Here is an 11,525-nt window from a genome sequence, read left to right as displayed (position 1 = left end):
AAACGATACAACACAAAGGGAACGCATTCTATTGGTTAAAATGCTCACCGCAGAATACGCCCGCGCTCATTCAACCAATCGTGACCGTGCCTTTACTTGGTAATAGGGTATGAATCATTAATATTATAGAAGGCTGCACGCATATGCCCTCCCTCCCTACCAAGAGTGCACGCTGTAACTTAGCGGGAGTTCATATCCATGTACCTACATTGATCATGACATCACAGTCCCTTTAAAGGAACACGTTGCCTTGGATCGGTCGAGTTGGTCTTTGAAAAGCGTTTGTAACCGTTTTTTATAAAATGCATATGGGTAGAAAGATGTTGTAAAAGTAGAATACAATGATCCACACAAACATGCCTCGAAATTGCGTGGTTTTCCTTTAACCTTGTCGACTAACACGTCGGCCATTTATGGGGGTCAAAATTTTGACCCCCATAAATGGCCGACCATGTTAGTTCGCACAGTAGAAGGAAAACCACGCAATTTCGAGGCAAACTTGTGTGGATCATTGTATTCTACTTTTAAAACATCTTTCCAACCATATGCATTTTATAAAAAACGGTTACAAACGCTTTTGTTTTGACCAACTCGTCCGATCCAAGGCAACGTGTTCCTTTAAGCCCGATGCGAAAGCGCAGCAAACCCTTTTGCGCCACAATTGGAAAACGGTACGTACCAACGTGTTTGCGTAACATCATTTGCTACACATCAAGTCTGCTGCCACCAAGTTTTACGAAGTACCCATAGGTATGAAAGGCTCAAGCATATGGCATGACTTGATATAAATAACTTATTCTAAACTCAAATCAGTTGAGTTTTTTTATTAAATTCTAAAAATATTTTGTGCATTATTATGATATTTTTAAGAAGAAAATGAATATTGCCACACACAAATCAAGATCGAATTACATCTACAATTTTTACTCTAGTTACACAAGGTCTGCATGATTGTCCCCATTTTCCTTGTACAATTTGAACCCCCATCTGAACATACACTGTCGGATCAGTGTGCGTTTCAATGACTGAATTAGCATGGATAAACAGTTTCTACTATCTACGGTTGATTGTATAAACTTATGTATATAAACATTAAGTAGACGAACATTGAAAAATAGTGAACAGAACCAGGACAACAACATCCTGGTTTGTTCACAACATAAAACGAACACGTTGCCTTGGATCGGACGAGTTGGTCTATAAAAACCGCTTGTAAACGCTTGTTATGAAATGCATAATATGTTTGGAAAGATGTTTTAAAAGTAAAAAACAATGATCCCCACAAATTTGCCTCAAAATTGGGTGGTTTTACTTTTACTGTGAGAACTCTCTGAGAATTTTGACTCCCATAAATGGCCAACCGTGTTAGTTGATGAAGTAAAAGGAAAACCATGCATTTTCGAGGCATGTTTGTGTGGATCATTGTATTCTACTTTTACACCATCTTTCTACCCATATGCATTTAACAACAAACGGCTACAAACGCTTTTCAATGACCAACTCGACGGATCCAAGGCAACGTGTTCCTTTAAAATGTCAACAATAACTTCATTCTGCTAAGTTACTCACACACTGTTAATAATAACATCAATGTAAAAATAACAAGATTAAAATAAAAGTATACAGTAATAAACAATACTCTAAAATCCAAGATGATTGACACAATTTCAGAAAGTACAAATATAAATATATACATAGCTAATAAAAAGCACAAACTACTTGCCAACTACCAACAGAATTAAAAACAAAATTGCATAGGAGGCAGAGAAAGTTACTATCTATGTGGTATTACAAAATCAAAGATGAAATCAACCAGTGAATGTACATTAAAACACACATTTACAAAGGTTAAATGCAAGATCTAACGAGATGGGCCCAATTTCATAGAGCTGCTTTAAAAGTACAAAAGGCAGCAAAGCACAACACTAAACTATGGCCCTTTACGAATCCAGGGCTTTGGCTTAAGATTTGGCTTCAGGCTCCGTCCTCTGGTCTGAAGCCATTAACACTTACGCAAAGCACATGCAATTGTCAAAACAATCGTAGGGCCAAGCTAGCCTGAGCCGAATATGGGCCTATGCTAACCAGATTAAGGTTACCAGCTAAACTACTTTCTTTTTTTTGCTAAGCAGAAAATGTTTTAGCAATATTTTCTACTTAAGCAGCACTATGAAATTGGGCCCTGTTTGTCTCCTGGCTTCGGTCAATCTTTCGGTAAATCCACCCCATCGATCGATTGCGCCGCACTATCTGTCTGAAAAAACACTATCTGCACACTAAAAACTGGTAGAAGCTGCTGAATTTCTCATCAAATAAAAACATACAAAATCGGAATTCTAGTACCTGCGAATGCACTACGAATTTTGACGTCACAAAATCAAATGAACTACTCTTGCGAAAACATTCGCAGCAGAACCATCCCTGTGACTACAAAGGTCGTTGGCATTCGCAGAAACTATTAACTGGGCTTTACTCCACAACTCTCTCACTAACTTAGTTGCTTTAAAGAACTTAACCAACTATTGTACAATAAAATCAATTCCACTATTAGCACCTGTTTTTGTGGACACTACAGTCCACTTCACTCTTGGGTGGATTGCAGTAGTGTGCCCAGATGTAGTCATGTACGCCCCCTGGTTCGATAGTATCATGTATCTTATCCAGCATGGTGTTCATACTAGAGTCGGTGTACCACCGTGTCAAGAAAGTACGGTACAACAACAACGCCATTGCAGTGAAATCATACCTGTTGGTGTGGATGCGTCCGTACGGCACAACATTGTCCGGGGTCGATCCGTACGGCGCGATACACTTAAACTTCATGGCACAGGTGACTAGCGGCGTCCAGATTTTGGTGTGCAGTTCTGAGCTATTGACAACGAGAAAAGCGTCCTGCGACATGGCGGGAGCTTTCGGGAAGTGCTTGTTGAAGTCTTCCACGTGTAAGCCGAAGAGGTGATAAAGGGTAGGGTGGGTAATCTCTAAGGTTGTGTTCAACTTGTCCATTTTGGCAATGAAGCCACGGTGAGCCGACACAAATGGGATGAGGAGGTTTATCGGAGCACGGAAGCGAACGCGAGGGTCGACGTAGAAATAGCCACCAAACTCATTCAGTACATCCTGGGTTGATACCAAAGAAAACAAATCAAACATTCATTATTACATTAATGATCAATTAAGTGTAGCCTTCACCTGGAAGTGGCCATCAGGGGCCAATTTCATAGAGCTGCTTAAGCAAAAAATTTGCTTAAGCACGAAAATAGCTCGCTAATTTTACACATGTTACTGGCCAAAATGTCCTGCCATATACATTGCTTATGACGAGTATTAAGCTGTTGTTTACTTAGCATTACAATTGAGTGGCGTCTTGGCCGGTAATCTGATTTTACTAAGCAATGAATTTTTTGCTTAAGCAAAAATTTGATGCTTAAGCAGCTCTATGAAATTGGGCCCTGGCCTTGTACATGTAAGTTCGGCGATACATTGTACCCCATACAAAAATAAAAAACAAACTGAGCCAACCCACTCCTCAAGTTATTTTACTACCAAGTTCTATTGCATCACAAACGAATGAACTCTGATCCTTACCAGCAGTGCAAAGACTCTCCAAGCTTTGTTGTCCGTCTTCTGTACATGCTTTGGATATTTATCAAAGTTGAAGCGTCTCACTTCAACGTTACACATCTGTTTCATCTGTAAGTCGAAGAAAAAACGTAATGCATCAACGTAGTGTAGATAAAAATTATCAATATAAGTATAAAAAAATATAAATGTTTAGCGTCCCCGCCCGCTTCCTTTTACAGGCCACCTCCTTTTTTTCTCTTTTTTTATTTTATTTTTAAAACTTTGGTGTAATGAAAAAGGTTATTTTACAGTACATTTGTTTTATATCAATCATCTACATTACAGCCATTACAGGGCTGTATGCTTCGTTTTTGAAAGGGCAAGGGCACCAAGGCATTTTTCTCTTTGGCAAAGGGCACCCTATGAGGAAATTGTAAATTTCTACTAGAGCATTTCAAGGGCACCAAGGCAATGACAAGGGGCAACGGAGGCAATCGCCTCCGTTGCCTCCGTGAAGTATCAGGCCTGCCATTATACACTCTTTTGGCACAAAATTAAAAAAAAGTTCACAGATTTACAAATAACTTACAGGGTTTACAGAAGGTAATGGTGAAAGACTTCTCTTGAAATATTATTCCATGAAATGCTTTACTTTTTGAGGAAAACATTAAAACAATTATAAATTCTAGTTGTCGAGAATTACGGATTTATTTTAAACACATGTCATGACACGTCGAAACGTGCGGAAACAAGGGTGGGTTTTCCCCGTTATTTTCTCCTGACTCCGATGACCGATTGAGCCTAAATTTTCACAGGTTTGTTATTTTTTATATCAGTTGTGATACACAAAGTGTGGGCCTTTGGACCTGTTTACCGAAAGTGTCCGATGGTTTTAACAATGTGCAATGAATCTCCAGATGATTGGTGAAGTAAGGAGCACCCCCACCACCCCTTACCGTTTTGACAAGTTTTGGGTGAATCCCCAAATTGTATACGATGATCTTCTTGAGTGGCATATGAGCTTGAACCGATGCAATCATCCCCAGACCGAAGTACGCAAAGTGCTGGCTAAAACCCGTCACAACAACAATCCTGTGGTCGAGCTCCTTCCAATCAGGCATTGCCTTGGAGATGTCGATGGTCTCATTGCTGATGCTGACGTTGTTTGAGATGGGGTAGCTGTAAGTGATGATGCGTGATGGATCCCGGGTGACTTGGTCGAAGCGAAGAACTTTTCGACTCTCCCAGTGAGGACTGTTTTCTCCATTGCTGCTACGACCTAGATGAAAAATGGAATTAAGTTACAGGAAATTTATTGACATTGGAATAATGGCATGCACCTCTGGGTGAAGAGCAAGTGAATCATAAATAAAATGTAGTTTCGGAATTGTAAATATTGGGCCATTGTCACACATTTGCCAAATATTAACAATTTCAAAATTACATTTAATTCATGTCTGGGATTTAGCTTTCTTTGATACAACAATTGTGTCAAAGAAAACAAAATATAAACGCACTTATTAATGCTGAAAGCAGAAATTTGGATGTCATTGTCACTTTTCAGACATTGTCATTGTTTTCATGATTGATTAGATTAGTCATTATTGAATTTTGTAAAACTTACTTTACGGTAACCCCGCAAAATTTGTTTTTCTGTTTTTGTTGCACGTTCCAGAACCTGACCACACACTCTTTACTAATACAAAAAACCTCATCGGTTACAATATATTACATTACATTATTAATCAGCATTTATAAACTATATGATTATGAGGCACCTTTTTCCCATGCCAAGCAAGGTCAAGGAAAAATTCTGTCAACTCAACTCTGTTTCAAATTCAATCATCATGTTTGTTTATTCAAATTATTGGTTTATTAACTACCCAGCCAGGCCATGTTACCCCTAAAAATTAGCCCCACTTGTGTGGCTAAGGATAGCTGAATCCTTGGTAGTTGCGATAACGTAACCCTCCTCCCGACGGCCGGCCTGGGCGGCCGTCGAGAGGAGGGTTACGTTATCGCAACTAAATCCTTGGCCACACAAGTGGGGCTACCTTAAAAATATAAATCATTCTGGAAGATGTAAGAAAATAAGTGTAAAGTAAAGATAACAAACAGAGAAAATGGTGCGGAACTGTTGATTTCCTCCCCATTGGATCAAAGATTATGATACACAGCATTTCACTTTTTCAGACCAAAGACAAAGTAAACATCATGACATGGTAAACGGTAAACAAACCCAACTGCCCGACACAATCCGTCCAACAAATCCTTTTTTTTAATACCGAAAATGAACTTACCAAAGACAAAGAAGTATACACAACACAAAGTGACGACAACAGCCAGAACAATGAAGTGCTTATTTTTCAATCTCATCTTTAAAATGCATAGAAATATAACACAATATTACAGAGTTTGTTTTAGTTTGCTTTCGAGTTTAATCTCAGCTCAGGGGTCTCAGCTACGTATAATCCAATGGCATCAAATTCGCCCCATCAAAAAATAAGGCAGTGGGGGCGAATAATGCTTACTGCTGATGATGATGTTTAGCACTGCCTCGTGGTGGCGCTGTTACGGTGGCTCGAGTCTGTTTAGTGTTGCCTTGGGGATGGTACATTATGCCCGATTTTTAGCAAATCCACCCCTCCCTCTTTTATGGGTATGATTGTTCCTATACTCAAGCTCCCTCTTCTTCTTTCGCACATAAGTTACCCGAAAAATCCTGCAAAATATTCATGAGATAAGGGCGGGGGGGGGGGGCCGCTTGTCAGTCAACCGGGCCTACTGTTTTAATTGATTGGTCAATGATATTGTTTTAAAGGGATTCGTTGTGAATAGTTAATTCATTAATTTGAACCTTCTCTCTGCTGGACGTTGTTATTCACATTTTACTGTTTTTAACAAAGGTTTATTTTCCAAAAGAGTTTTCATACACTTCCACACTATGCTATGATGGTTTTTAACTCAAGGGCAGCGTTAAAATCAGGTTTGACAACTTTTTAGTCTTTTCCCCTTTTCACTAATGAAACTGTGCTTAATATTACCACAACAAATGTCAATTCTGGCTTCATAAAATCACAAAATCATCAATGCCCATCAGCAGCCTATAGTTGATTTATTGTGTTGCCTGTTTTCAGTATGACACGTTGCATCCCTTGGTATTAGGTTCGAAAGATCTCTTCCTAAACGGATAAATCGAGAAGGTTAAAGGGACAGGTTGCCTTTGATCGGACGAGCTGGTCGTTACAAGCGTTTGACCGTTTGTTATGAAATGCATTGGATAGACAATTAAAAAAAAAAATTATCACACACAAACAAACCTAATTGCACGGTTTTCCTTTTACACGGCAAACAAACACGGTCGGCTACGGAGTCATGTTTGACCAACTCGCCCGATCTCCTTTTGATTGGATTTCATAGTATGTCTAAGCCACTTGGTAACATAAAAGGGGAGGGTGCAAAATGTCTTTAGTTTCTTCATTTCAGTTCGAATCCAACCTGAAAGGTTGATTTGCCTGTTTTGCCCCCACATTTTGGGAAACCACTTGAGTATTTAAACGGTGCTTACACAACGGTGTAGGCTTAATGGGATAAGTTTATCAGTAACATAATGGCGAATATTAGTTAATTCACAATAAATCTCAACATTGATATGGTACAACTTCTGATCAAACAAAAAAGTTCACACTTTGTTAGACCTGTAGTAATGTTTACTTCCTCATCATACATTCATTCGATTTACAAATTAAAGCAATAAACTAATATCTTAAACAATAATTGTACTGACAAAGGAAATATCGACAATATCTCAAAGCAATTTGTACGGCTGATCAATAAAATCATACCGACACTAACTCATAAGCCATTTATATTATCTGATTAATTAATGAAAATATCGAAAATAACTCAAACATATTTTTGTATAACTGATAAAATGACTCATAAGTGATTTGTATAGATAAAGAAAATATCCACGATCCAGTCATCAAATATATTTTGTATATAACTGAAACAAATGACCCATGGGCGATTTGTATGACTGATAAATGAATTATCGACAATAACTCACAGCAATTTGTATGACTGATAAAAATTATATTGACAATAGCTCAAAAGCGAGGTGATTTGTATAACTGACAAAGAAAATACCGACAATAACTTTAAAGCATTTTTTTTCATAACTGATAACAATTAATGACCCGAAAGCGGTCTAATAACTGATAAATGAAATATCGATAATAACTCATAAACGATTTATAATTATTTATAACTGGAAACTGACTAGTTATACCTCAAAGTAATTTGTGTAGCTTATTTCATATGTATTACTCAAAGTTACGTACATTCTATACAGATTGTCTTTTCAACTTATCTTAAAATTTAATTGTCGTTAATTTTTACCATACCGAGAAAATGACCCATGTGCAAAGAGTCGCTTAAGCAGAAAACACTGCTTAACAGTTTTCTGCTTAGGAAGTTAAACGTAGCCTAAGCAAGAGAATAATCACATAGTTTACATGTGACATGTTACCCACTTTGGTTTTGCCTGCGCGAATCGGTGTTTGTGTAAAACCAAACAAGAACATTTCTTTATCCCCTACGCTACAAATTAAACCTTAAGTGTGACATTCTATTTTGGCTGGTAACCTTATTGTAGTTAGCATAAGTTTGTTTTGCTTAGAAATTATTTTCGTGTTTAAGCAGTTCTATAAAATTGTGCCGATATTACATTCTTTAAAACTTTCGTGTCAGAAAGGATCCGGAACCGGTTTCCGGAAGCCTCACCTATGGGTCATTATGACCCAAATTCCGGGTTAAAATGCCACAGACATGGGTCGAGATGACTCAAAGTCCGAGTTATAATCCGATGGTTATATTTAACATAATTATTTCTGAGTAAAACATAATGGAAACAAACTTATATATTTATTTATGCGAAGCTTCCCTTAAAAAAACAACGAACCTTGCTTTCAGTGTGTGCTTTATCAAAAATTAATTACATAAAGAATAAAGACTGAGAATATTGTACATTTTCTGGGTTCATTTTGAATTACTATCCGCAGCAAGAGTTAACGGATAGTGTACAATGTGGGTGGGCAGATACTGTTTCCTCCGCCCTTTGTTTCACCGCCCAGTTCCCCTCCCTCTCACCTCCGTAATAATGAGTTGATTACGATTGCGTAAAGTTGTTATTTTGTAAAAGAATTGAAGTACTGAATCTATAAAAGAAACTAAAAGCTGATAAAATAATTCATAAGTTCATTTTTTTTGATCCAGTATAATAATATAATAAGAAAAGTCTGTTCTGCATGAAGCTGAACTCCTCCATAATGAGTTGATTACAGTTGCATTACCAATACAATATGTACGCCCTGAACGAAATTGCAGTTGGAATATAACCCTTAAGTTAAACTGAAGTTGAATATTGTTTGAACCAATAAGAACAGTCTTCTTGAGTTGAACTCCTCCGTAATGAGTTAGATTGCAGTTGTCAAGTAGTGTATTAACAATGTGTACGTCTTCAACGAAATTCAAGCTGGAATTATCCATAAGTTGAACTGAAATTGAAGATTGTTTGAACCAATGAGAACAGTCTGTTCTGGAGTTTAACTCCTTCATAATGAGTTAACTGCAGTTGTATATAACCAAGTATGTATTACAATGGGTGTCATAAACGAAACTTAATGTGAAATAATTCACGAGTCGAACACACAGAGTTAAACATAGTTTTTCAAGAAATTAATAATTTTCAAATAAATGTATTTGTATTTTGGTTACTTTCTTGTCTTTGGCCGACCGTGTTAGTTCGCAAAGTAAAAGTAAAACCATTCAATTTCGAGGCAAACCTGTGTGGATCATTGTATTTTACTTTTAAAACATCTTTCCAACCATATTATGCATTTTATAAAAAACGTTGCAGACGCTTATAGACCAACTCGTCCGATCCAAGGCAACGTGTTCCTTTAAAATATGTGTTTTTAATGGCGATATCGAAGTAGGCCTACTTGGTGTTGGATGCAGTGCAGCTGCCTTCAGGTTGACGGTGCAAATAGCAGTTTGGATGAACAAGGTTCTACCAAGAAAAGAGGTGTTATGGGGAGTTTTGTACGGTCACCGGTTCAGACTGTGTCTCAGAGCGGTCATCTTCCTCTCCTTTAAAGGGGAGGAAGAAATTTGTTTCCGATGGCGTTTTCGTATTGGTGAGCTGGATGATTGCCATTCCCACCGCGTGGTAACACCCTCAGCTTTGCTATCGTCCAGGACTTGTTGGTTCACATACCCACTGGTTGACTGTGTGGTTTCGCCCTTTCTGACACCCTTACTGAAACTAACTTTGATATCCGAGGTATTACTTTGATGCGTTAAGTTCTCAGCTTCAACACTTTTCTTGCAGCACCGACGGAGAAATTGGATCAAGACAACTAACGCAAGTGTGACAGTTATGGTGATTAATACTGCAGGGAGAATAAACACTAAAAAAGGCGAGAGCTTCGAGGCTTCAGATGTGGGGTCGGTAACTGTGACATTGACCATATCACTGTCGGCATCACCCAAAACGTTTTCGGCCACACACGTGAAAACCCCTTGGTCAGATTCCTCCACCGGTATAATGTGCAGAATCTGTTCTTGTTGAAGAGCGAACCTGCCTTGCCATTCGTCATGTATCTCTGTGCCGTTTGGGGATATCCATGTTATTTGAGGAGCCGGAATGCCAGTAGCTTTACACACGAGAGTTGCAGTCTGTCCAACCACGGCTGTCACAGTCTGTTGATCCACTGTGGCTTTCGGAGGTTCACATGAGAGGTCTTGAATGTCCAAGTCTGTTATCACTGAACCCTCATGTATTGGTCCTTCGCAACGAGGCTCAACATACGGTGGGTTGCGACTCAGCCAGTCTCGTAGACCTGTGAGTCTACAATCACACTGCAGTGGGTTGCCTTCTAGCTCGAGTTTAGACAAAGCTTGATTCCTCCCTGACAGTGCAAACACGACTTGGATCAGGTTGAAACTCAGATCCAGAAACTGAAGGTTTTCACAGTAGCCTAAGACACTCACCGTGTCGCGAATCAGATTAAAGGCCAATGTCAGGTTATGTAGGTTGGTCAGGTCGAGAGCACAGTACTCTAAGTTGACAAGTTGAAGCTCGTTTCGGGATAAGTCTATGGTCAGAATTTAAGTCATCAATCGAAACATCTGTGAGTTGACGCTAGTGAGTTGATTCCCTGCGAGATACAGACTCTCCAACGACACCAGACCTATGAAGTAATCAGGATGTAACATGGTGAGTCGGTTGTTGGTGATGGAGAGCTCAACTAAGTTAGACTGGTTGGAAAATACTCCTCCAAACAAAGACGTCAGGTCATTGTCATCAAGATACAGTGACTGTAGCTTGAAGAGATGGTCCAATGCACTGGATGTGATGTATAAGAGATGATTGTTTGATACGTGTAGCTCTGTCAGACTGGCAAACCCTGATAGGGTTGTTTAAGATCGGCGTTTAAGAACTCTAGAGCTTCGGCCCAAACTGGTTGAATTAAGGAATCGAAAGAGTTGTTGCTGATGTCTAGTTTCTTTAATGGGCGTTTATTTGCAGTATAATAAAATCTAATTCTAAATAAGTTATTCAGCCAATTGTTGTTTAAATTCATTTCGGTGGCCCTTATATCATAGAAATATGCATCCCGAAGCTGGTTATGACTAACGGAAATTAAATCAATAGTGGTGTTAATTAAATTACAAATAAAAGGTAAACATGCATGTATGGTGCAGACTTTTACTAGAAGTTGAATTATGTTCATTGATCATGTAGCCTATGTACTGTTGTACTTTTCACAGGCCAACGTTAGTATGATGTAGTGTAGGAGCCTATAAAAAGAAACCCTTCGTCAAAACTGTTATTTTTTTAAAGCGGAAATTTCGACTGTCTCCTTTTCCTCGAACATAAAGTGTCGAAAGAACAA

General features: G+C 38.6%; 1 protein-coding gene and 1 pseudogene across 1 annotated transcript; both read right to left on the bottom strand.

Annotated features, from left to right (window-relative positions):
• Positions 1-809: 809 nt before the first annotated feature.
• Positions 810-6,043, bottom strand: LOC139947496 (uncharacterized). The gene is made up of 4 exons (XM_071945422.1): positions 5,865-6,043; positions 4,521-4,843; positions 3,589-3,693; positions 810-3,120 (listed from the first exon to the last, which is right to left on the bottom strand). The coding sequence occupies exons 1-4, from the start codon at positions 5,938-5,940 to the stop codon at positions 2,548-2,550; spliced, it is 1,077 nt and encodes a 358-aa protein (XP_071801523.1). The 5' UTR covers positions 5,941-6,043; the 3' UTR covers positions 810-2,547.
• A 2,903-nt stretch (positions 6,044-8,946) lies between these two features.
• Positions 8,947-11,346, bottom strand: LOC139947244 (uncharacterized; annotated as a pseudogene).
• Between the last annotated feature and the right edge of the window lie 179 nt (positions 11,347-11,525).

This window comes from Asterias amurensis, chromosome 14 (assembly GCF_032118995.1).
Source record: "Asterias amurensis chromosome 14, ASM3211899v1".
In the NCBI taxonomy this organism is placed as follows: domain Eukaryota; kingdom Metazoa; phylum Echinodermata; class Asteroidea; order Forcipulatida; family Asteriidae; genus Asterias; species Asterias amurensis.
The sequence above is the reverse complement of the archived record's forward strand: the minus strand, read 5'-3'. Positions and strand labels throughout refer to the sequence as shown.

What these genes read in the sequence shown, in the direction of transcription:
- LOC139947496 (XM_071945422.1), bottom strand. Translation starts at nt 5,940, where the DNA reads ATGAGATTGAAAAATAAGCACTTCATTGTTCTGGCTGTTGTCGTCACT. An exon ending in TGTATACTTCTTTGTCTTTG is followed by an intron (nt 4,844 to 5,864) that starts GTAAGTTCATTT and finishes TTTTTCATCTAG; the next exon opens with GTCGTAGCAGCAATGGAGAA. An exon ending in GGAGAGTCTTTGCACTGCTG is followed by an intron (nt 3,121 to 3,588) that starts GTAAGGATCAGA and finishes GTATCAACCCAG; the next exon opens with GATGTACTGAATGAGTTTGG.